This window comes from Gambusia affinis, linkage group LG14 (assembly GCF_019740435.1).
Source record: "Gambusia affinis linkage group LG14, SWU_Gaff_1.0, whole genome shotgun sequence".
Lineage (NCBI taxonomy): Eukaryota > Metazoa > Chordata > Actinopteri > Cyprinodontiformes > Poeciliidae > Gambusia > Gambusia affinis.
In genome coordinates, this window is record NC_057881.1 from 1585989 (window position 1) to 1612571 (window position 26583).

The following is a 26583-nucleotide window of genomic DNA, read 5'->3' on the forward strand; positions in this document are numbered from 1 at the left end:
GAAGTTAAAACTGGGAAATTCAACTCAATTTAAAAAATACTTTAACCTTAAATGGAAATTTAATGTTTCAATTCATATTTCCAAAATTTCTTCAAAGAGTTGCTGTAGATGCTAATGGCTGGGACTAGGAAGGATCTCCTGTAGCAGTCAGTACATCACCACCGCTAAAGAAGCCTCTGACTGGATGCTTGTATCACAGTCTAATAACAAAGATGCTCCAGGTAGTCTGTAATATTGTTTGTACCATAATCTTCAGAGGTTCCACAGCAGATCTCAGAACACAACGAGATTATAAAGATGCACAATAAGGCATCTTTATGGTCAAAAATACATATTACAGTATTTAGCAATATTTGAAACATTAGAATAATTAAAATGTTTTTAAAAACATATTTTGACTCTATATTAAACTCTTGTTTTCAAATTAGCAGCATCAATAAAACATTCAGAATATATCTATAGTCACACTAATAGTTTTTCAGTATTTCAAGTGTTTTTAAATTTAATTTGGTTAAGAGGTTGTTTCCTGAAATGCCTGATGTTGCTAATGAGCATCATACTGAAATGTGCACTGTTTCAATGTTCAAATGTGCAATCTTTAATTACTATCAGAACCCAATTTCATAGCAAAACCCTTTTTTTGTATTGATTAAGATTTTAAAATCAGTGACTCAAGTATGTTTCCATTTGATAACTGAAAGGAGGATATAAATGTTACAGCAGGACTAGATCTGATCTTTGTGGCAGTTTGTAGCTCGGTTTATTACACAAACAAGACAAACAGGACATGAAGTCACACGAATCCTCGTTAGTCACAGTTAATCGAGAGAAAGTGAGGAACTTCTCCAAATCTCAGGATCGTCACTTTTCAGGAAGGATTTCCATCGTTTTTATGCCCACATATCAAAAACCGTCCGATGTTTTAGGGTCAGCACTTCCTGATAAGATCCCTGAGAAAGAAACAGAAGAGTCTCTTGTATTCTGAATGCTGAGGTCCACTTGGTAAGAAACTTACTGTTTTAAATCAAAAGTGCTGCAGAAGAATCACTCAGACTAAATCAACAACTCATCATAAAACATCGACCAGAAAAACTACAGATCATAAATCTCTACAAGTGGAAAACTTTGAATAATGTGTTCAGTGATGAAGGGTCGCCTGAGAGTTCATCCACATCTCAGTATCATTGTTCATCGTGTTTCTGATGAATCTACACAGAGCTGCAGTTTGCATCAAATGACATAAATAAACAGCCTTTCGCTGGTGGAAATGAGCTGCAGATCCGGACCGGAACCGGAACCGGAGCCAGCGGCAGAGACGGCCGTCACAGTGAGTACGGGGTTTGAGTTGGTGCTGGTGCTTCAGAGAGCGGCGTGGCGGTCCGGTCACACGGCGGCCATCTTGCTGGCCTCTCTGACGCCGCTGAGGTAGGCTCCGGTCACCGTCTGAGGGAAGTGTCGGTTTGTGGCCTGAGGAGAAGAAGAAATGGAGCTAACAGGTTTTAACTTTTAAAATGTTACATTCCTGAACTTCTGGGATTAAAACTAATCTTTAAATGTTCCTTTCCTATAACAATTATGCAGGCTGTCTTTGGATTGTAGCTTCTTCGGTGACTCTAATATAAAGATGCATGATTGGGCATCATTTTGATCAAAAACACCTTTTAAGTTTAAGCAACAACTGGGCGAAGGGGCGACGCATGATGTAACGGTAAACTAATTTCAGGCTGGAAGCTGCTGAGATTGTGCAGCAATGGGATTAAATGTATTTAGGATTGAAAAGTTTGTTTCATTCCATAAGTGCCTGGTGTTGCTAATTAGCAACAGAAGAATTTAGGTTTGTTACTGCATTTAAATCTGAGCTTCACATCATTTATGCATAAAAATGATGAAAATTAATTAATAAACAATAATAAATAATGGATGAAGTTCTGCTTGCGAGAATAAAAAACATTTCGAGGGAAGCAGCTTTACCTCGCCTGCAAAGAAAACTTTTCCCTGCACGTCTTCTGCCAGGATGTCGTAGGCCTCTCCGCTGCCCCCTGTCTTCACAAAGCTGTATGACATCTGGGACCACACATCTTTGCTCCAACGCGTCACAAAATAATTCAGAGGATCCGGAACTTCCTGTCAAAAAATGGTGACAAGTGACATCCAGGTGCTGTAAAGCAGAAAACCTGAGAGCAAGATTATTCCCAAGACAAAAACAAATAAAACAGGAATCAAAAAATGCAAAGATTAACATAAAAATGACTGGAAAGAAGAAATTCAGCCCAAGGTCAGAGGTCAGAATATGAAACCCAGAGAAATGACCAGAACCCCAGAGATCCATCTCAAACTCTACAGGCCTCAGTTAGGAGGCTACAGGTCAAAGGTCGTGACCCTGATCCAGCATGGCTGTTTGAAAGGATTGGATCAGAAAACCTCTTCTCTCTAGAAACAAGATGGCCGCCAAACTGAACTTAGCAGAGCTGAACCTGGATGAAGGACAGGAATACAGAGAAAACGTCCTCTGGACCAGCTGTGAAGCACGGTGGTGGGGGGATGGTGATCTGGGATTATTCTGGCTCCTCTGTAGAACAAATTATTCCAGAGACATCTGGCTTGGTGCAAACTGGGTCATCACAGGACAACAACCCCAAACAACGCAACTAATCTGTTGTGATGGTCTAGTCAAAGTCCAAACCTCCTGCTGTGCTTGTTGAAGGTCGATACCTGCTCTGTGAAAAGTTCTCGCAGGACCTTCAGGCATTCGTCGACCACCTCTGAGTCCTCCAGGTCCCTGACAGCAGAAACGGCGTCGCCAGACATGATGGACATCAGCACAGCCTGTTTCCCCTGGTTGTCACCAAAAACAGTTAACAGATTAAATAACTGCCGAGTCTCAATCTCTCATATTCTCACTGTAGCTCAGGAAATGTTGAGCTACCACAAGAAAACAAACATATTTCTGAGGCTTAACTTCTAAATTCAAATGAACTACGTTTTTGTTTTCCTTCAGTCTTAATGTTTTGTAATTCCTGCCACTAGGGGGCAGTATTTTGCGTTGCTGGTCGTGGTCGTTTCTTTTTCATTGATATTAAACGGAAACCGTCTGTGATTGACTTCAAGTCGTGAACACAACTGTTTGCAGCAGGTTCATAATTGTTTTTAGTTTTTTATTCTAGTGTAGTTTAATTTCGTTGTGACTTTTTGTTTGTAAGTCGAATCAGTCAAGTCGTCCAATAAGTGAGTAAAGTGCCAACCTGTGGATCGAGGTCGTAGAAGACACTGAACATGCCTCTCTTCTCTGGACACGGCGGGATGTGACCAAAATAATCCGCTCCTTGGATCTTTGAGTCCCAGAACCGGTTTGGAAACTGAAGAGCAATCTGCAGGATAATTTACTGAGATTAGAAACCGTAAAACCTGCCAGATGTTTGGCCTCAAACTCAGTGGTCACAAGTAAAAGCTCAACACGAAGACGGACAGTTCAGAGAAATTAAATGTTCAGGTTTCCTACAACTGTAGGTCCAGATAAACTTTTAAGAACATTCAGAAAAAACATTTTTAGGGTTGTAAAGTCGACTTTAATCAACAAATTAAATCACCATTTAAAAACAGGTTTTTATATTTCCGCAGGTTGTTTTTATTTAAAGCATTAGACCAATAAGAGTAGAAACAGAAGAAATCAGCTGCACGTCTCCGGACAGAAATCTTTCCACTGATCACCTTTTCTATGATTCCCGCTCCCAGACTGTGGATCGCCTTCAGCTTCCGTTCAGGAAGTGGCGGGTTGAAGCGGATGGCGTTCTTCTGAAGCAGAGTCAGCGGGACCGTAACGAGGACCTGGAGGACGACAGTCCACATTAAAACACACCTGACGTGTTGCCATGGAGACGATCCGGTGTCACAGCAGGTGTGCTACCTTCTGGGCCGTCCACTGGGACCCGTTAGAGGAGGTCACTTTGACAGCGTCAGCTGAGTAGTCGATGGCCTGGACCTGGAAAAACAACAAGACTTCAGCATTAAGGCGAAGAGGAAAAACTTGGATCTTTAATCATTTCAACACTAAAAGAGCAGCAGGTTTCTGCAACTGTGTGTGAAAACAAGAATAGAAATTCAGGTCAGACGTTTCAGTTTTTCCCGTCAGTCACTGGAATTTCAGGATGCGTTTTTCAAAATGGCTGCCCCTTTTCAGCCTTTTAATCCAACTATTAAAATAAAAATGTTCCGTATTTTCATGACTTTATGAATTTTATGTCACATCATATGCTTTAGACTTTGGTCATTTTATTCATACAACTTAAAATAATAATTTGTTGCTAGCGAGTCTCACATCAGCCGTCAAGTGGAAGGAGATGAGGACGTGGAGGGTTAGCGTTAGCGTTAGCTTCAACTAATTTTTCATTTGCTTAGCAGCTTAGCGTTATTGTCTGCTCATATTTTTTATGTGGATAGCAGTAGTTTCCAATACTACTTTTATATGTTTAGCATTAGTTTCCATTAGCTATTTTATTTGCTTAGCAGCCTAGCATTAGCTTCTGCTAATTCCTTTCTGTTTAGCTTTAACTTCTGTAATTTTTTAAGTGTTTAGCAGTTTAGTGTTAGGTTCTATTCATTATGCTTAGCAGATTAGCTTCTGCTAATTTTTTATGTGTTTGTGTTTAGCAGTTTAGCATTAGCTTCAGCTAGTTTTTACTGTGTTTAGTGGCTTAGCATTAACAACTGCTAATTTTTTGTTTAGTGGTTTAGTATTAGCTACTGCTATTTCTTCATCTTTCACCAAGTTTTTAAATACTTAGTTTAGTGCTAGTTTTTGCTAATTTGTTAACCTGTTAAGCAGTTTACCGTTAGTAGAGCTAAGATTCTTGTTTAGTGAGTTAGTGGTTAGTGCTTCGAGACGTACCGGACAGTTGGTGCGGATGTCGAGGCCTTCAGCCAGTTTGTGGAGTAAAACTGAGTAACCCTTCGTTAGTAGAGTGTGATCTCCTGAGAACTGGGCGAAAAACTCATTGTGGTCCCAGAATCGGGCCGATACCTACAAAGAAACAAGAAGAAGACACTAGAAATGTCCCAATAATATCCTTTCGTTTGCTTGTCAGACGGCACAGAAACTCACCTGGTCTAACGTGCTTCCACAGGCGAACTCCAGGTTGCTGAGATGAAACTGAAGAACTTTCTCCTCCAAATCACTGAACTGCATCCCAGACTCCTGCAGGAAGTTCTTCTTTATCTCCTGAACCTTTTCTGTGGAGACGATAAAGCAATCAGATACTTGCCTTCTCCTCTGAACTATGTCCTAGATATTAACAACGAAACCTGCGCCACAAAGATAAATCTGGAAAAATAAAGATTCAAAGACAAAACATCTGAAGAATCAGAATTATGACGCATGTCTCACATAAATGATGTAAAAAATGCAACAGGACCGTTCAGACAGCGGATACGATTTGGTTTCAGACATGGAATTGGAAAAGATCAGATATATTTGGATGAAAAAGTCCGATTTTGGTCGTTGTGTGGATGTAACCACTGATGAGAAGTGCACAGCACCTCCTAGTGGTGCGTCCTGGCTCTGCGACTTGTCATTCCTCCAGTCTGAAACCACGTCCAGGATGGCGTTGAAGTGGAAGTCCATGCGCTTGTCGATGGCCGGGTCGGTGGCTCGCCCGCCCTCCTGGAAGAGGTCGCAGCGCTCGCCCAGCTTGTGCATCCTGATGCCCATCTGCAGCAGAGAGTCGTCATCATCAGCGCCCCCCGGAGGCGGCAGCGGCTACAGCAGCTGCATGTGCCGGCGGTTTGAGCAGAACCTGTTCACACATCAGAGCGATGGGGTTGTTCACGCAGCCGTTGACGATCTGAGCGCCGCGGCCGACGGTGACGCCCAGAGAGCCGTCGTCCCAAACCCGACCGCCGATTCTGTCCCGGGCCTCGAGCAGAACCACCTGGATACCGGAACATTCAGGAAGTTATCGATTCATCTATCAATTACCTTATATATAACTGATCATTCAGGGGAAACAACAGGGCTGGATGATGCGGCTGGAAAACTTATGACGATATAAACATTTCATATCAGTTGATATCTATAACTTTTTTTTTGTTTAATGTATTTGATTTGTTTTATGTGTAAATCTGACATGCAGCCAAACTGCCGGCATGACCTTTCCTGTTTCATCCAGTTTGACCTTTCCTGTTTCATCCAGTTTGACCTTTCCTGTTTCATCCAGTTTTCTCTACAGGCAGTTATGAGGAACTGTGGGAAAACTTGAAACTGCTGCTGCACCAGTTACTCAACTGGTTGTTGCTAGGCAACCGAAGTTGGGGTGGGGGGAACTTGTTACTGCTTGTAACAACATTCTAGTGGAATGAATGTGAATTCACAATCTAGTGAATGTTTGATCATTTGTAGCAAAGGATTCATCCACACTAAAAAGATCCTTCTAACCTTTTCCAGCAGAAAAAGCTGGAAAAGTTTTCTGCTGGACTGAACATCCAGACAGTTCAAAGCTGATCTGATGATTATATTTTTGTTTAACCGACTACTTGTTCTATAGCAAGAAGATTAATGGAAAGTTAATTTCTTCAGCAGAATTTGAACAGGATGAAACTACAACTATGCCACCAGAGTTTTGGTTAATGCTTATTTACAAAGCTTTTTAATTAATTCTATGTTAAATACAAAATGATTATACTTTTTGGACAGAATGTGTTCCTCTTTCAGCAAAATACTTTTTTTGAGTCTATAGTCCAGTTAATGAGAATTATTTAGATTAATCACATTAATGGTTTCAGTCTAGAGCACAGCGCTGGGATCGGACAGAGAAACTTCAGAGGTTTCCGGATCTCTACCTGTGTGCCAAAGTTCTGCAGCTGCCGGGCCGCAGCCAGTCCTGCGGCGCCGGCGCCGATGACGATCACCTTCTTCTGCGAGGAGAAAACGCATCGTGAGCCCAGATGGATTTAACAGCAGGAAGACGCAGAGATTCAGCAGGAAGAAGCAGAGATCCTCACAGAGCGGTATCGTTCAGGCAGCAGGGGCTGATTCACGGCCAGAACGCCGGTGTTGATCAGGCCCTTCCTGGTCATGAAGTGGAGAACCCGGTCCAGCTCCTGAACGCAGCACACGCGCACCAAACCACGAACGATGATGTGCTGAGCACACTTCTCAGCCGTTAGCACCTCCTTCAGAAAACCAGGCAGAAATACATTTGATCATTTCCTGCTTCTAATTCTGATTTTTAATAATGAAGGCTGGAGAACGACGGATAAAAATGATTTTGAAGGTAAACAGAGTTTAGTTTTTCTGGAAGGAGAACATGTGATCATACTGTGAGCTTTCCAGGCACAGAGTGACATTTTATAACACAATCAAGTAACTATGTTACCTTCTGATGTCATAAAAATGCTCCATATATCAAATATGACTTTAACAGAATTTTAATTAACCCTTTAGCAACATTTTTACCAGCGTTGCTCTGAGAAGTAGCTCAGCTCAGCAGCTGCAAATTGGCTAGTCTGAAGGAGCTGAGTGGGGGAGGAGCTGCGCCATGAAGGCGGGGCTAGGTCCACCCAGGCGTTTTGCACAGCTGAATGGTTGCCATGGAGATTAAAGGATTTCTCAAACATGGATAAAAGAATCAAAGCAACGCTGCAGGAATGTTTTTGATGAGGGAATAACATGAAAATATGATGGAAAGATCAAAAAGTTGATTTTATGTGACAGCCTCACTCTGCCGCCTGGTGCTCACCTTGCAGTTCTTGTGCCAGGAGGCCAGGATGAGGTTCCTCAGGGCCAGGTACATGGTGGGATCCCGGGAAAACTCTGGAAACTCGTAGAGCTCGTCCAGCTCCATCATGTCGGGCCGCACACACAGAGCCTTGCCGCACTCGTTGGGCTGGTAGAAGGGCTGGAAGTACGGACAGAGGCCTGGAACTGACGGAGAGGAGAGGTGATGATGCTTCAATCCGATCCAGAACGTCGGCCCATCTCCTGAACTTACTCTGCGGCTGCACGGCTCTGCACGGCTCCGCCCGCAGCTCGGCCGCAGAGACGTTGCAGGGAGAGCCGGACGGACTCATCCCCACGCAGTCGGGATAATACGCCGAGAGGAACGCGCCGGCCGGACTTTCCTTTAGCAGCGGAGGCAGAATCAGCATGGAGTGCCACCAGCTCTCGCTCACCTCTGCAACCCTCTGGAGACAAAAACCAGCCGGATCCCTCAAAATGGACAAAAAGCCCTGAAATAAACTCATCATAAAACCCAAATACAAACTTCACTTCAAGTATATTTATTCACTGGGGCAAAAACACCATATTCAGTCCATACCTAAACCAGAAGTGCTCCAGTTTTTACACCCGCAACAATTCTTTAAAATGAGAAACTTTTAAGTGCTTTAGCTTTTTGTTTTTTAACAAAGGGCCACCAGAGGGCGCTACGGGGCCTCAGATACATTCAAGTTAATAAATAAAAATAAAATCATATTTTTTTCAATTTTTTTTTGTCCTGATTTTTAATCATTATTATAAAATATGTTAATTTAATGCATTGAAATGTTATGAGGCAGAATTTATGCTAAACAAATGAAATAATTATTGGATACTGAATAAAAGTGAAGAAAAAAACCTTCTCAAAGTTGATGTTTCTTTACATATTAACTGAAACTTATTTGACTGGAAAATAAACCATCGCAGCTATTTATTCATATTTTAACAATTTGTGGGTTTAATCAGTAGATCGTGGAACAACCGGCCCTTTAAGAACATTCAAGCATTCCCACTTTTGGCTCCACCCATTTTGTGTCAGGGAGCGGTGCTTTGTTAGCTACACATTAACGATTTTATTTTGATTTTAAAACATTTCTGCATCTTACCAAGTCCTCTGGTTGGGAACACTGGTCAGGTCCTTCAATCTGTGAACGGAAACAATGTTTCCATGGTGACCAAACCGAGAAAACCGGGGTGGACTCTGATTTTTGCGGCTCCTCGTTACCTTGACGTTGTTGACCTTCATCCCGCAGCGGTATGCTGCTGCCAGGGAGGCGATGAGCTGGATCTCCTTGGTCAGCTGACGCCACTTCCTGCAGTCCGGTTTGGTGCACTGAACCTGAAGGGAACGCATCAACGTTACTGATGAGAAAGGAAAAAAAAACCCCGTTGTGAAGGAGGAAACGTTCGGCTGCTCACCCAGAACGGCAGCTGCTGGTCGGCCATGAAGGCCTTAAGGCTCGGCTCGCTTTTCCCGTTACTCGTCCAGACCTTCCTCCAGGAAGCAAACGTCTCGTAGCCGTCCTTGTGACTGCACAGAAACACTTATACCACGGTTGTCCAGACTGTGGCTCTGGGCCATTTGTGGCCCTTGAAATGTTTTGTTTGGCCCCTCGCCAGAAGTCAATAATGGGAAAAATTTGTTGGCAACAATTTTTGTCAAAATTTAAATTCCAAAACAGAAATTTAAATTTTTTAAATGTTTTGGATGTTTAATGACACATTGCAAAAACACACATTTTTACCAAGTATTTGTAGTTTTTTGTGCAAATATCTTAGTACACTTGAAATAAGTGTAGTACAAAACCATTTTCCTGCTTTAAAATGACTGACGTAACACAAGTTCCTATATTTTGCTGAAATGTTCTTGTAAGCTAGTTTAGTGTCTTTTCAACTGGACCAAGATATCTGAACTAGAAACTACAACATACTTGATAAGATTTGGTGTTTTTGCAGTTTACACAGATTTCATGAAAACAGAATAACATTAAAAAAAAAACATTTGTACAGGTAAAACTAAAAAATTAAAAAATATTGCAAAAAAAATTAATTTAAAAAATGTAACTAAATTTTGCATGTTTAATGTAATGACTTCTGTAGCCCACCAGTAATTTAAATTTACTAGTTTTGGCTTCTAGGGCAGAAGCTTGGACACCCCTGATTTGTCCTGAATTTGCTGCATCATCATATCCTTCCAGTGAGGGCTGCAGGTAGTTTTACCTTCTATAGTAGTGATCAAAGCACTCGTTGCAAAAATGTTCACCACATGACAGGTGGTACCAGCGAGAAGTGTATCCATTTTTTGCACACCTAAAAGCAAAGAAAAGGCTCTGTCAGTTACAATCCGAGTGATTGACCTCTCACCTTATTTCAGCTCCACTACCTGTCTGATGCACTCGCAAAACAAACTGGGTAGATGGCCGAGCATCCCGCCTTCTCACACTTCCTGTACTTCTTCTCAGCCTGCTCATCTTCCTCCTCTGTTTCCGTAGCTTTCCTTTTACTCTGGCATCCAGAGGAGAGAATAAAAGATCAGTGAATGTAAATGGCATTTAAAGCTGCAGTATGTCATCTTTACAAAATATATTTTTGTGTTAAACCTGTCACCATGGTGTGACAGTGTAATATCAATCATCTCCTCCACCTCCTTCCTGAGCTGCTATTGGCATTTGAAGAAATGCCCCAGCCAAGAGGAGGAGGGTCTCAGCGCTGTCAATCAACCCCGTACACTAGATGCTAACAGATAAACAGAAAAAAGCTGTTTATCGGCCGTCATGGGTAGAAATGCTAACTAGCTTTAGCATTCACATCCAGCTTTGTTGAGAGGAGAAGCTGCATCATAGCAGAGAGGCTTGAATGGATGCATGGACTACTTTTGTTTTTCTTTTTAATAAATGGGCCTAACTTGAGGTTTTGTCAGCTGTGGTTGAAGTAAATTGGTAAATTTTGAAAAATATTTAAGAACGTTTAACATATGTCATTATGAAAACAAATATATATTTTTAAAATAAGGAATAAGAACAAACGTAGTTTTCGATATGAAATGGAAGTTTAGCATCGAAGCAGATATGTTTACGGCATTAACACAGCCCTCCTGCTGCAGCTCACCTGTCCAGGTGGAGGGTTGTTGCTGCGCTTCACCCGGGTCGTGCTCTGCCTCCCGGAGGAGCGCGGGGTCTGTCCGTCCCCCGGGGACTCACCGGAGCTCCGTTTCCTGGCTCGGCGAGCACCGGAGCCGTTCCCGGAGTAATCTGCAGACAACAACATTAAAATGTGTTGGAGAGGAACAATGGAGCAGAGCAGAAAACAGGCCTTTACTGCGACCGAATAGCGTGTTTTAATTACAGATGCGGTTATAAATAGCTTAAAATAGATTACAAGCTGATTGGGGTCATTAACAGCGAGCAGGCGCTGAGATTTGGACATTTTAAGCTCTTTAAATGAACCGAACAGCAGCTTTTCACTTTAGCATGTTAGCAGTTAGCAGCTGTAACACCAACCTGCGTCCGACAGCATGGCGTCCCGCTGAACTCCTGTTAAATCGGGGTTCAACCTGCCTGTTTGTTTATAAAGAGGTTCAATAAATAAGTTAAATTATCTTTTATTGTTGTGCAGAAAGAAAAGCGCAGCTGACATCAGAAAACAGCTTCCTGTTTAGCCCAGGAAATGGGCGGTTTGGTTCGGCTTGGTTTTGGTGCTACGTCTAAAGTACCTCGTAAATCACATTATAAATTTGAAAACAACGGAAAGCCAAACCGATTACCTGTACAGTCCATTCACAATTTATTTCTAGAATATTTTCAATTATTATAATATTCAAAATATTTGTATATAAGAAATTAAGATTCTGTAGGCTTATGTAAAATTAAATTAATGCGATATCAAACTTTAGATCAGGGAACAATGACTTATTAGAACAATTTCTTAGATTCCGAAGCTTTACAGAATACCAATATCCAGATAGCGGATGAAATTCTGGCTCTCCAGTTTTGATTTTGTCTTTGTTATGTTTTATTTTGATGATTTTACCGGAGTTTAATCCAATAATTTCGACCTTTTATGCTAAATTGAACGCACCATCCCTCATACGGCTTTCCGTCGCTTTTTAACAAAGTAACCATAGCAACCAACACTGTGCATTGCCTACTTCGCGGACCATGATTAGGACCGAAATGTTTTTACTATTTTTACCGAATATTTACTGTCAGAAATAACCAAATGTTACGATAAGGTTTGGTTTCAGTTAGAAAAATAGTTTCCTAACCGCCATACACGGCGTTTTAAAGGTGAACGAAAAGAGTTTTTCAGCAAAGTTTCAGTTAACCGACTGTTTTGTAGCAATAAGCGGTAGCTCCTCCTCTGTCCCGGGATGGATCTGGGACAAACTGTGAGCCGGGAGAATATGGAAATTCCCGGAATAAATCTGAGTGCATCATTGAAGGTTAAAAACGTCCAGGAGGTAAAGTATCTTCATTTTGTATTGTCACAAAGAAAGACTCGTATCATGGTATGCAGTTTAAAAAAAAACACCAAAACAAAACAAAAAACAACTGTATGGAAGATAAATAATATCTAAAACCAAGAAGAAATCATTTTAAAATAATTGACTATAAAGACCATAGTAGTAATTGTGGTGTTTGAGAACACATTTATAAAATGTAAAATGTGAACATTTTCCAATTGTTTTAATGTGAAATCAATGAGTATTTTGATGATGACATCTATTAATTGTTTATAACAAGAAAATAAAGCTTACCCTCCAAAAAGGTTGATTATTATTATTTAGTATTGTTTGAATCAACCATGTAATTCCTATTAGTCAGCACACTTTGGTAGTTTTCAGATCAAATTTTCCCTACTGATTTTTCTACAGGCCCCTCCTAAAAGTCTGGACCTCATAAAGGTTCTTTATCTTCTTCGGGATCCTCTGACGGTCAGTAAAATGTCACTTTTCTTTCAGGTAAGTTGCGTTTCTGCATCTAATCATCTGTTTTGTCCTGCAGACGAACCTGACGGGGAGGCACCTGTTTGTCCTGAGGAAGCTCCTGAAGAGGAACAAGTCCGGCTTCGTATCCTCCTTCCTGGATTATCATGCTTTTCTCTTGTGTCGTGATGGAAAGTTAACATTTTATTTTTCTTTCCTGCACGTTAAATCTTCTTAAAGTATGTTCAGCATTTAAGGGAGCTTGCAGATATAGCCCAGATAATTGACATCTGTGCTGAGAAAGTGATTGAGCGTCCCAAATATGCACCATTTCTGTGCGAAATTCTTGAAATCAGCAGGTAGGAAACTGAGAAATGTGAATTTTTATCAGTTTCTGCTTCAGCAACGTCTCTGTTTTCTGCTCAGATTTCCCTTCCTGAAGGAGAGAACATCTGATGACCTGATCTACGCTGAGGACGCCATAAACTTCCTCTCCTGCTTGGGTACGTAGGTCACTGTTTCAACAGATTTATACATTTACCTGGTTTTTAACTCGTTTCCTAGTTATGTGAGAAATAAACCGGCCACTTCTCCACATTTGAAATAAATCAAAAAGCTATAAAAGAGCATTAATGCTGTAGATCCACGTCACTACGTATTACTGGGATCAAATATACTGGAGGTAGGAATTTTTTAGTTTTACTAATTCAAATGTTGAAGTTCTGACTCTGAGTCTCTGGAGGGAGCTAAAGATTAGGGTGATGGTGAGGAGGCTTTCCGGCCAGAAAGAGTTGGAGCTCAAATGATCAAAATACCAGCAGAAAAATAAAAAATAAAACCAAAATTACTAAAAAATTAAATTTAAATAAAAAAATGGATTCAAATATAATTTATTTATTAATAAATAAAAAAATATTTTATTTCTAAATAAATAAATGTATTAATTAAAGTAATCAGAGAATAAAATAAATGGAATAAAAATTAAAAGATTAAAAATAATTTGTCAAGTGTCACGCCCCCCCATAGGCAATGACAAAAATGGGAGACAGACGAGCGGATCCAAATAAACAATTTATTTGTTTCCAAAAAAAGTATGTGCTTAGAGGACTGTTCAGCCAGTCCGAGAGAAGTGTGGAGCAGTGCTGCCTGTTCCGGTCAGGTCCGGTCAGGTCCGGTCAGGTCCGGTCAGGTCCGGTCAGGTCCGGTCAGGTCCGGTCAGGTCCGGTCAGGTCCGGTCAGGTCCGGAGGCCAACCAACCAGCGCAGGTGACTGACTAGATGCCAGTATTTATTAGCCACCAGGTGCGTTCAATCAACAGTCCATCCACCTGCTTCCTGAAAGAACAAAAAACAAATAGTGGACTAGACTAGAGACCCCTACTGGATAGGAGGGGACTGTCACACAAGTTTGATTAAAAAAATAAAAATGTTATTAGAAAAGGCTACAAATAAATTAAAACTAAACATGAAAAATGCAAGTTTTTATATTATGGATTGACACAAAACAAATAGATAAAGTGAAAAAACTCAAAATATTATCAAGTGTTTTTGGTGTAGTAGAGCAAATACTTTAGTATTCTTAAAATATGACAAAACTAACCTACAAGTAATTATTTAGCAATATATGTGAGCATATTTTAAGTAAATAACTTGTTAATACTTATAAAAACATAACTTCCAGTTCTACTGGCAGATTATTTAACTGAAAACAAGATATTTTTCTTGTTTTCAGTGAAGTGTTTCATTTTACTTTTTTGTCAGAAGTAAAATAATCTGCCAATGAAATTAGAACTTTTCCACCAATATGAAGAGATTATTGACTAAAATAAGCTCATATATGTTGCTAAAAAGTTACATATAAGTCAGTTTTGTCTTATTTTGAGTGTAATAAGAGATTTGCTCTAAAACACTTGATCAGCTGTTGAGTTTTTGCCGTGTCAGCGTCTCTCTGGTCGGTGCCATGATGAGGAGGAGCAGCAGCGTCTCATCCGTCTGTCTGCAGGTCGTCTGATGAAGATCCCGAATCCTGACATTCAGGAGCGCGTCGTGGAAATGGTCCAGTCGTTTTTCAGCTCTGAGGCGTCCAAGAATCAGCCTGAAGGTAAATCCAACGTCCTGATGCAGCAGGAAGGAGCTTCACGCCCCAGATTAACCTGAAGGCTCTGATAGTTTAATCTGAGGTGCACAGATTAATTTTGACTTTGGGTTGTTTTTACATTTTACTCTAAACATTTTCCACCAGCTGGTGTCAAGCATTTCTCAGGCAGCATTTCTCTCCAGAACAACAATCATTTCAATAATCGATTAATCCTGATTATTCTGATTAATTGTCTCAGCCCTAATGTTTACCATTTTCCCTGCGTTGTCCTGTTGTTCTGCTCAGACAACCAGATCATCTCTCCAGCCTACCGGCTGCACCTGGTGGAGCGCAGCGACCTTCCCAAGTTGCTGGTTGAGTCCGTTGCCTCGCTGCAGCACCAGCCGTTCATCAAGCTGCAGCTGCTGGAAACCCTGCAGCTCCTCTGCAGCTCCTCCGGTGACGAACACTGCGCTCTGCATGCAGGGCGGAAGAAACAGACGCAAATCTCTCTGCATCCAATCCGCTGAGAAACGAGTTTTAGTTCAGAAACCAACGTTTTCATTCAAACGGTTTATGATTCAGTTTGACTCACAGTCACCATGAAAAATCCTTCTGGACGATAAATTGTCCCAGAAGTTATTGCGATAAACGATAACATTGTTTTAGAGTAGTATAATGGCAATATCATAATAATGCAAGAACTCAATCTGAAAGATCAATAAACTTTAAATTCTAATGAACATTTAACACGGAAACTGGAAGACTTTAAAAAAAACAAATAAATAAACAAAACAACAGAAACAACAAATAAAATGAATAATAAAGTCTCTGTAAACAAAAATGTCCTTCAAAATAGTTGAGACCAAAACGCCACACTGGAGACTTTATGCAAATTATTGAGCTTGTTTAACTTTATCATGCAATCAACTGATATATTGATTATTACAATATATCAATAATCTAAGAGTGTAAATATATGTAAACTATTCTGTAAGGTTCAATACTGGATCAAATTTCTTCAGTTTATATTTAAACAAAAATATGTTTGTGCATAAAATTCTGATATTTAAATTAGCCTGGATTTTTGTTAAATAAAAAAATATATCAACAATTTATTCAAAATATATTACAAACAAATGAATCTGACTAAATTTGTTCTTAGAGCATTTTGAATCGATTCAGGACTATAACCTGTGATTCTCCATGGGAAAGATGTCCGACTCTTCATCAGTTTTTCTGACCGTTTTGCAGACCTGAACTGCAGGTCGATGCTGGACGCAGGAGCAGCGCGGACCGTGTGTCTGCACATGAACGGAGCCGACACGCCGGACCAGTTCCTGTCCTGCTCCTCCGAGATCCTCTGGATCCTGCTGGAGAGCAGCGGCCGGGACGACACCGTGGAGCAGCTCTGCAGCCTCGACTGCGTGGTGTAGGCGTCGCATGCTCTCACACTGTGAAACAGCGTCTCTACGGCGGGCCACTTTAGCATTAAATCACACTACAGCACACTTACATGAAGTTGTCCCATATTTTGTCAAAATCTACAAGTCAGAACATGAAAGCAGAAATTCTGAATTTCCATTCCAGATTAACTGATTTTATGTTAAAATGGCCTGCCGTAGCGTGTCTTGGTCCATGCGTTCCAGGTCTCTGAAGGAAGCGTTTTCATCCGTCCTGGCGCTCACATCCCAGGGCTTTGACCTCCAGCTCAGGAACCAGCTGCTGGTGTTCACGACTCTCATCGCAGAAAATCCAAACTGTCCGCTCATCGTGAGTACGACCGATTTAAATAAATCACTTCTGTAGACCTGCGTCCTGCTGTAAACCTCTTTCTGATCTGCAGGAGAGCTTATTTGCCAAACAGCTGCTGGGCTACATCACACTTCCAGAACGTGAGACACTTTCTCCTCACTGGCTGCAGTTAGTTTTGTCTTACAAAGTCATTAAATGTGATTTTTGAGAAGAATAAAATGTGTTTTTGTTTCAAGTGGTGACCACTTCAGCGCAGAAACTCACCCACAGCAAAGAAGACCTGAAGATGAAGAAGCTGCTGCTGAATCTGCTGATTTTGTTGTCCAGAAACGTTGCTGCTGTGCACGTCAGTCACACTACGGCAGGCTGTTTTAGCATAAAATCAGCTTCACTGCATTCAGGATAGTCAGAATGTAATCGAGTCTAGGCAAAACTAATATTTAGATATTTGGAACGTTTTTACAGATGGTCAGAGGAAATAGATTTTATGTTAAAATGGCTTTCCATACTGCCTCTAACATGTTGATTCTGGGAAATTGAGTCTGAATTTTCTGTTTTCCATCAGCTTTTCAGAGAGGAGCTGGTCATGGTGAGCCTGCTGCGGTTGGCAAATCCACCTGAGAAGCAGCCGGCTTCGCCTCAGAGCGCCATCCTCAGCCAGCAGGAGGAACTGCAGCTGCAGGCTCTGGAGACGCTGGCCACCATCGTGCCGGTCATGCTGCAAGACTACATGAGCTGCCAGGGGAACACGCAACTGCTGCTGCTGCTGGAATGGTGCTGCGGTACGCAGCGCGTTACGTTACGCAGGAGCCCAGGGCCTTGATTCTTATGAATACTCACCTGTTTGAAAATTCTGATGCTTTAGTACCTGTTTTTGGAAACATGGAGCCAAAGGACACATGAAACCTTCTGTCATCAGTTTATACCCAGTTCTGTTTATTAACACTGCAAAAACACAAAATGCCATCTTCTTTTATCTCCTTCTTAGTGCACTTGAAATAAAACAAAACTAACTAACTTTTCAGCAAGAAAAATGAGCTTTTTAAAGTTAATCATTACTAATGATGAAAACGTACTTGGTCCATTGATAGTGTTATATTTCATTTATAACATGAAAAATGTTTTGGAACTAGAACTTTTTATCAATATTAAGGAATACTTAAGATAAGCTCCACATTTTGCTGAAAAGCTTTTAAGTTATTTTTGTCTTATTTCAAATGTGCTAAGATGTTTGCACTAGAAACTAAACAAAAACACTTGGTAACATTTTGTATTTTTGCATTAGCAAAATATTTTTTCAGTTTTTTGGGCACTAAAAGTGTTCCGTATAAATTTGGCCCTGGAAATGGAAGCAGATCATTTTCACCGTCAGATTGAATGTTTTTTTGTTCTGCTCTTGGTTTCAGATGCCAGAGACAGGCGGAAGCTGCAGATGCAGCGCTGCATCAGAGTCCTGCGCGCCGTCACGTCTCTGGGGGAGCAGGCCGTCAACCAGGACCTGAGCGACCAGGGAGCCATCCACCAGCTTCTGGGTAACGCCCGCTTCAACCGCAGCAAAATGGCCGCCGTGAACGGCTAGAGCAGTGACATGTGTCTCCTTCCAGAGATTATAATCCAGCTGGCAGCCGATTGTGACGAGGGCGATGCGGTAACCATAGAGATGATGTCGAACATCCAGCTGATCCTGTCAGCGCTGTGTGAGACCGACCTGCACAGAAAGGCAAACAGTTCTTCCTTCTAAAGATTTCACTCATAACGCAAATACAAAGAAAACATGAAGAAAAGCTAACATACATGCTACACTAAACATAAACAACTGAAGGAAAGAAAAGGAAATTAAAGATGGGAATTTAATCTAAAAATAAAGATAAACAGATGCTCATTACAAGGTGTGAAGGTTTAAAACCCTTTACTTTGGTGCCTTAATGTTCTACCTAATACTGCTTTTTTTTAATTATTTTATCTGTTTTTAAAATGTTTTACTTCAGTTTTTTATCTTCTTGTCCAGCATTTTGCCTAAAAGAGCTTCATAAATAAAGTTATTACTAATTAAGTTGTGGCATAAACCTATGGAATGACCTAAGGAAGGAAATTAAAGCCAGTAGATAATATTTATTTAAAAGAAACTTAAAGTCCAACATACATAAAAAATAAGCAGTTGAATTATAAACATTTCAATGTAAAGTCCAATTTTCCGCACGATGCATATCTAATTTTAAGAGGGAATATTTCGTTTGAACAACTGAACAAAAACAATGAAAGGAAATGAAAAGTAAAATCTGTTGTAAAAATAAAATTAGAAAAAAAAATCAGAGAAAATAGCAACGCCATAAATGTAGGTCCAACTGTTGCACATCGCAATTTACTGTCAAAACGAGCAGCTGCCTGGTGATTTGAGCTCATACAGTAGAGAGAGTTTAATTTGTTTAAAGTGGAAGTTTTGTTGTCTTCCAGGAGCTGTTTGGGTCCGAGGGAGTGGAGATGGTCGTACGTTTCCTGAAGAACGGTTCGAAGGACTTCTACAGCGGTTTGGGTCACAACAAGCTGCTGATCTCCACCATCGACTGCGTGTGGTCAGTCCAACAGAACCACGTCACTACAGGACTACAGTTCTGGAGGCTGACATCCACCCACAGCATCCACCCACAGCATCCACCCACAGCATCCACCCACAGCATCCACCCACAGTGGGCATGAAGGGGTTAACTAAGCCCATTTTCCCAAGAAAAAAATGGGCTTTATTAAATTTAAAAATAAGGAAATTCTTCTGTCTATTTAAAAAATAAATTACTTTTTTAAATAAACTGAAGAATTTCCTTATTTTTACATAGGTGAAAAGCAGACATTCGGCTGCAGAGGGTTTTGGAGGATTTTCTCCAAGTAAGATGAGAAAATGTTTTATTACGAGTGAAATAATCTGCAAGAGGAACCAGAGGAACTAGAACTTCTTCATCAATAAAAAGTTTTGAACATTTTTGTCAATATTCAGGAATTGTTGACTAGAACAATCTCTTACATCTTGCTCAAAATTTCTGTTAGTTAGTTTTATCTTATTTCAAATATATTAAGATATTTGCGATAGAATCTGGACCTAAAACACAAAGCATGATACTGCCACCACCAGGTTTGTTATGGAATTGGGTTGATTAAATTCAACGTTCTTGTTCTGAAAACCAACTGAATGTGTTTAGATGTGTTGCTGCCTGTGAAAAGCTCCTTCTGGACCCAGTTGTCAGAAAAGCTGAGCCGGGTGAACCGAGTTTCCGTCCCTGCAGGTCCTGCATCATCGGCTGCAGCCTCACAGAAGACCAGTTTCTGGGGATGGACGGCGTCGGCCTGCTGCTGGATTTGCTCCGCTCCAGCCCCAGGTGTGTGCACAGCATCATCCTCTCCATCCTGCTGGACCTGTGCAACAACCCAAACACCCGGCCGCTGGTCCTGGGCTGGAGGGACGCCGACGGCCACACGGCCCCCGGAGTCCTGCTGCAGCTCTGGAGGGAGGAAGAGGAGGAGCTGGGCGTCCTGCGGGACGAAAACGGAGGAATTATTGGTCAGACTGAAACTAATCCATCTGGGAGAACCGGATTCATCTCAAAGGTTATCTGTCAGGTTGGATGTTTTGTTTTTGCCCTAAAGATCCGGAGAAGCCACTTCTGACCCGCTTCCAGGACGAGAGCAGCAGCCTGTCGTTTTCGGCCAACTCGCCGTCCGCAGCCGTGCTGGAGACGATGGAGAACCTGCGAGGGAAGATTTACCTGCTGCTGTCCAACCTGGGTGAGAGAGAAACACTAAGGTCACTCTGTGGAAGCTGACATGTTCTAAACACAAAGGAGTCTTTATAAACGTTCATGTTGACACATTCAGTAAATAATGACACTGTTAATGCAAAGTTCCACAAAAATTAAAACTTCAACTTTTAGTGCAACTTTGCATTCAAAGTGTCATTATTTACCAAATGACCCTTCATGATAAACATAAAGACTCCTTTAAGTTTATGAGTTATGTCAGCCTTGTGTACAACCCTTCAGACAAACTGTTACCCAACTGAATTCTGGGAAAAATTCAACTTGATGTTTAGTAAAAATTCATCCCTCTGTCCAGAAAAAAAATCTGTCTTCAGCAACAAAATCAACAAGAAGCAGTGAATTTTCTTCATTTTCCCTCAAAATCTACTGCAAGAAACTGTTTTCTGATGATTTTTGTGTGAAGAAGCAGATATTTAATGTTAGTTTTTAGTTTTTAAAATGCAGAACAATTAGATTTTCTACAAGGAGCTTTAATTTTTTTGTTCTTACTTTTTGTTAATATGTGTATTAGTGTTTGGGCTCCATGTTTGGGTTCCAGGTTTCCAGGATTTTCCTGGTCTGTCGGTGGGAGATCATGTGACTCTGGGCATCGTCAAGAGATACCTGGACTTCAAGGTGACAACAGTTTTCAAATGAAAGGGTTTCACACTGAAACAACGCTCAATTTTACCAAGTATTTGGTTCTACTTTCCACTGCAGATATTTTACTACACTTGAAATAACACAAAACTGACCTACAAGTAACTTTTCAGCAAATGTCGGAGCTTATTTTGAGTAAAATAAATCCTTAAAATGGATAAAAATTGGCAGATTACTTCACAAGATATTTTTCCCTTTTTATAAGTGAATAATCGGCCAGTTTATGTCTACATAAAACATTTTCTTTTTTACTTTAAACAAGCTTGTATTTCTTGCTGAAAAGTTATTTGTAAGTTACTTTATTTTTATTTCAGGTGTGTATATGTTTGGACTTGAAACGAGACAAAAATATTTGGTAAGATTTTGTGTTTTTGCAGAGTAACCAGTCTGAAACAGAATCAAACTTAAACAAATCATCTTTGAGCTCTTTTAGCCCTAAACTCACGTATGGATGAATTTACAGAAAATGTCACAAATAAAACATTTTTCTGCTTAAAGCTATGACTCATGAAACTGTTTCTGTGAAACCAGGAAAATGTTCAGAGCGTCTCCAGTCGAATCGTTTCCTCGGTGAGGAAGTTTTGAGTTTCTCTGCAGGTCTGCGAGGTTTGGAACGAGATCAAGAACGAACTGAGTCTGGACGGCGTGAAGCCGATCACCTCGGACGAAAATGCGCTGTGCTCCATTTCTAAGACGTTGACGGAAACGGTGCAGAGCGTGATGGAGGAGCAGAGCCGCGTCCTGGAGGAGCAGAAGCAGCAGGAGATCCAGGAGGAAATCCGCATCTACGCAGAGGTGCTGAAGAAACTCTTCAACACGCTGCATAACACAAAACAATACAGAAATAGATAAACAATATTTAGATTCCTGTCAAAGCAAGAAAGTTCAGCTCATTAAATCTTCACTTTGTTATAAAGCCGCATCAAAATGGAGGCAGCTGAAGTTTCCACGGTTCTCTAAAACTTAGACAGGATTTTCAGCTGAGGCTGTCGGCAAACTCACAAAAGGAAACAATCAAAAATATTTATATTTGGCAAAAGATTTCTGTAATATTTTTGAATAAAGAGTTACAAACTGTTTTAACTCTTCACAACAATTATCCACACCTGAATCCTTCCAGCTGAGCTACAACAGTTTTTACCATCATTCTTTTGTTTTTTAATGACGTCTGTCACAGTTTAACTTTTGAACTGCACCTTTAAGGGAGTTTATTATTGGTTTACTGCATAGCCAGTGCTGCTCTGAGCTCCATTAAGTCATTAAAGTTTAACGTGTGCAAAGTGAGAAATATTTCATTAGTTGGAAGAAAGTCATCAGTTATAATGTGGAAAGCTCTTCTGGAGCGTGCAGAGAGGTTTATGGGAATATCAGAGCTCTTTCTTTATTTCCATGAACTCAGATGAGTTGTTTTTTTTATTATTATTTCAGATGAAAACCCACCGGACACAGCAGGAACTCGCAAAGAAATGCTGGGACAACTACGTCGCCAGAACTTCAAATTACAACATCCTGAAGGTTTTTTCCAATTAAGAGCTGAATTTACTGTCAGGCTCAACGATAGTTAACCGTTTCCTTCGTCTCGTGGTTTCACTGCAGGAGGAAAAAGCTCAGAGGAAAAAACACCTGAAATCCAAACCGAAGCCTAAAGAAGCTGTTGATGATCGACGTCCGAAGGTCTCACACCAACACTCTGTTATCCTCTGGTTTCTGTCAAACTGAACACTCAACAAGATGGCGTCAAACAAACCTAAACTCCCTGACCGAATGAACGTGCTTTCCTGGAACTTTCCTTGAACCTTCTGGCTGTTTTCCTGGAAAGGTTTTGCAGAGTTCTGGGAAAGTTCCAGGTAAGTTTTTCAGTCTAGGAAAGTTGCTGGAATTTCAAGGAAGGCAACTTTTACAGTTTGGAGATGATGTTGGTAAGTTTCAAGAAAGCAGAATGTCATAAGTCGCCTCTGAATACAAACAGGTTCCCCAAAACTCCCCAATATTACAAGTGACTCATCTCCAGTAAGTTCCTGAAGTAGGACCACAAAGTTCTATAAAGGTTCTTGTGATGTCACTGGAAAGTATCGGAGTATTCCTGGAATGCTGCAGAAAGTAACCTCTTAGTCTGACGGTAACTGTAGAGCCATGCTAAGATGGGATCGCCATGGAAACGATAAGATTTGTGCGTAAACTGATGAACATTTCATAACGTCACAGTTTTGAAACACGATGTCTGTCGGATCAAAAGGACATTTCTGCAGAATCTAATGACCTTTTATTGGGTCACTTTTACATGTGGATCTGTGTGTTTGAGGTCTGATTTCTTATCACCTGCAGTTCTGCTTCTGTTTCAGCATTTCGTCACCCACATCCTGGCAGTGAAGACCACCGACGAGCCGGGTCCTGCAGGGGTCGACGTGTCGCTCTCCAGAACCGTAATCTGAGCCAAACGGACCGAAGAAGAACCCAGAAGTGACGGCACCAAGACTCCTGGATCTCCAGCAGCTCTAAATGCTCCTCCAGTTCTCAGAGGACCAAAACCAAGAGAACAACATTTTCTGCAATAAACCGCTTCTGTAAGACAATACAGACGTGATGTCACTCAGTCTGCACAGTCACTTCCTTATAGTCAGGCTGAACACATGGAGGCTTCACCAAGATTCTTCTGTGATAAACTCGAGTTTGCAAGGCTAATTCATGTTAACGAAGGTTGAATCAATCTTTTCTTTCAATGATGTCTGTCTGGAGGTTTGCAAAAAACATTTAGAATCAGATCAGGTGGAGGCTGAAGTGCATGAAAATCCATCTGGGTGACATTTTACAATTAATTAAATCAATTAATGAAGAATTTGAATTGTGCATTTAAACAACTGATTTAAAAACCTTTTTGTGAACATTATCTAACTGCAGTAGTCCTGATCTTGTGAGGAACTGGAGCTCTTTTTGTTTGATTTCTGGTGCTTTTATATTTGCATGTATTTAATATTTTCTGCTTTGTGAATCCAGTGCAGAAATCTGCAGCAAACGGAGCAAACTGCTGAGTGAATTCACTCCCAGAGTTTCTGTGATTGTTGAGGACGTTGTGCTGATTCCTGAAGGTTTAGTCCAACTCTATCCATCTTCTTATTGGTCAGCTCTGCACAGCATGAGTGGCAGCTGCAGGAAAAGACTCAACCAAGTGTGTTTTTAGCTTGTTCTGACATTTATTTAGCCCTTAATAATAATGTTTTTTACATTAAAGTCTTGTCTTTAGATCCGTTGTCAACAATAACCTACAGTAAGACCTGTGTTATACATTTTTAACATCTTTATGAAATGAAAGCAGAATAATTCAAAACAAAAATAAAATCTGAACTTGTCCAGTTTCTTTTTAAAGTAAAGCTTAAAGAAGTTTTTTGCCCTAAATTGGGAGACTTTTCCAGTGTTTCATGCTCAGTGTTTTCAGGTTACATAAGTCTCTGCAGTGCATTAACACAAATGTTCCTTCAAGCGTGCAGCAAGCTGCACAGAGCCACTTTTCTCTCGCTGCTCCCATCATTACTGTCTGGACGGCCGATTCATCCGTGACAGACGGAGCGTTTTACGAAGCTTCAGACAAAAGATCCGGGACATGCAGGAGCCTCGTCAGCTCAGCCGGCCGTGAAGCGGATCGCTGCTGCTGCTTCTGGACCTCCAACTTACTCCTGAAAACTGTGAGAAACGTTTTGTTTTTCCTAAAGAAGGACTGACTGCTGATGCTGTAGACTGACTTTAGAGCAAACTGTGGGACAAACAGCGACTATAAACATGTTTTTAGATCCTTGACATGGTTTTGATCAGGCCTGTCATGATAAATTCTTCTGGAAGATAAATTATCCCACAAGTTATTTCCGATAAATGATAATATTTCTGATTTGATACCATTTTCCTGTAATGCAACAGCAGAATAATGCAGTACCACCTTCTCAAAGTTCAACAAACTGTAAGTTGTAATGAACATTTAATAGTGAAACTGGAAAACATTTAAAATGAATAATTTAATAAAACAACAAATAAAATGAGTTATGAAGTCTATAAACAAAACTGTCCTTAAAAAGGTTCAGTTGAGACTAAAACAGCAGACAGAAGATTTATCACCAGTTATTGGTAGAAAAATGAAAAAGACAAACAGAAATTATTGATGTTTTAATTTATCATGGAATCTATTGATTTATTGTGACGGGAATATTTATGATGCTGATTATTATTGTTAATAATAATAAATGTTTCCTTTGTCCAAGAAAGGGATTGTCCATGTGATTTAGTTTATTCTAATATTTATTAGACTATTAACATAATGTTTGTTTTGTCCATTAAATATTGAAGGATTGAAGCAAAATCACAAGAATTCATTGAATAATGTTTATTTTTATGGTTTTAAGGTACAGAGGAATATTAGAAATCATCCAAAACCAAAATCTGGTGCTGAGTTTGAATCCAAACGTCCTTCAGAATCAAAGATTTCACCTGATTTTTCCTGATGGAAACCTTCAAGTTGCAGTGAACCTGGTTGACGCTCAGTTCTCGTTTCTTAATCTCATCAGCGTCTCCAGCGGCAGGAGTGATGTTCCGATTGGGAAGGCTGACTCCAGGATACTTCCGACTCCTCCAGGTGAGAGTTCGGTAGAGACGAGGCGATTTAAGCATTACAGCACTGTTTCTGTAAATAGTTTCAGGGCTGTCAAACTCCAGTCCTCCAGTTACTGTCCTGCAGTTTTTACATGAGCCTCTGCTGCCACACCTGAATAGAATAATCAGGTCATTGAGGCTCTGGAGAACTGATCTACACAAGGAGGAGGTAATTAAGTATTTTGTACCTGTGGCACATCTAAAAACTGCAGGGCAGCGACTGGAGGCCTGGAGTTTGAGATCCTGGTCTAAAGACTTTAATTCACAGCCAAAAACTCAAGAAATCAACTGAACAACAAACCTACCAACCATCAGCCAAACGACCGAGCGTCCTGCTCAAACCAAACCAGTTCTAACCAGCTGACCTCTTAACCAACCCTATCAACCAACTAATAACCAATCAACCAACTTAATTAACCAAATTCTGACCATAAACCTGACTACTGCACCAACTAACAACAATCAACTCAAGTTTTCCCCAAGCAATCAACCCTCTAACCAACAATCAACATAAAAACTAGTTATGTGGACAAACATCACTGGGCGTTCTGGATAATAGTGGAAATGTGACGCACATTTACTGGTAGCGTTCAGTGAAAGCAGAACTGAATCTGCTGATGTGAGACCGGAACCAGTCCGCTGAGTCCTGAAGGAATGAATCTTTAATGGACACGTTGGACCGAAGATGACTGGATGGAAAGTGTGTGCATTAATATTTCATATAGAGCTGTGGGGCTCATTTCAGGTCGGCTGGGTGATAAATCTGATAAAAACACAAACGCTTGTTTCTGTTCATGTTGAGTTCTGGTGTGAAAACATTCAGAAATTAGCATTTATTCTTCGCTGTGATGAAAACAACCAATGGAAAATATTTTCCTCCTGCCTGTCCGTCTCTGCTGCAGAGGCAGATGTCCGGCGAGGTTCGGGTCCAACCGTACAGCAGCATCATGGAGCCTGTCGCCATGACGATGGCCACCCTGGGGATGGGAGTGTCTCTGTAC

General features: G+C 40.7%; 2 protein-coding genes across 2 annotated transcripts; one reads left to right on the forward strand and one right to left on the reverse strand.

The window, feature by feature from the left end:
* Positions 1 to 732: 732 nt before the first annotated feature.
* On the reverse strand, positions 733 to 12145 carry LOC122843172 (lysine-specific histone demethylase 1B). The gene is made up of 22 exons (XM_044137745.1): positions 12076 to 12145; positions 11248 to 11304; positions 10856 to 10998; positions 10131 to 10252; positions 9968 to 10057; positions 9167 to 9278; positions 8973 to 9086; positions 8854 to 8892; positions 7983 to 8175; positions 7731 to 7915; positions 6994 to 7164; positions 6832 to 6906; positions 5790 to 5924; positions 5533 to 5704; positions 5099 to 5226; positions 4886 to 5017; positions 3905 to 3979; positions 3709 to 3825; positions 3243 to 3368; positions 2713 to 2835; positions 1972 to 2124; positions 733 to 1467 (listed from the first exon to the last, which is right to left on the reverse strand). Exons 2-22 carry the CDS (start codon positions 11261 to 11263, stop codon positions 1384 to 1386), a joined length of 2505 nt encoding a protein of 834 aa, XP_043993680.1. The 5' UTR covers positions 11264 to 11304; positions 12076 to 12145; the 3' UTR covers positions 733 to 1383.
* Positions 11609 to 23520, forward strand: LOC122843171 (cilia- and flagella-associated protein 69-like). Its single transcript, XM_044137744.1, has 22 exons — positions 11609 to 12206; positions 12621 to 12680; positions 12751 to 12816; positions 12921 to 13030; positions 13098 to 13174; positions 14673 to 14771; positions 15054 to 15206; positions 16002 to 16179; positions 16397 to 16520; positions 16594 to 16642; positions 16739 to 16848; positions 17068 to 17284; positions 17909 to 18034; positions 18107 to 18222; positions 18957 to 19075; positions 19778 to 20052; positions 20139 to 20276; positions 20847 to 20923; positions 21545 to 21742; positions 22376 to 22462; positions 22544 to 22621; positions 23290 to 23520. The coding sequence occupies exons 1-22, from the start codon at positions 12117 to 12119 to the stop codon at positions 23377 to 23379; spliced, it is 2637 nt and encodes an 878-aa protein (XP_043993679.1). The 5' UTR covers positions 11609 to 12116; the 3' UTR covers positions 23380 to 23520.
* Positions 23521 to 26583: the final 3063 nt, after the last annotated feature.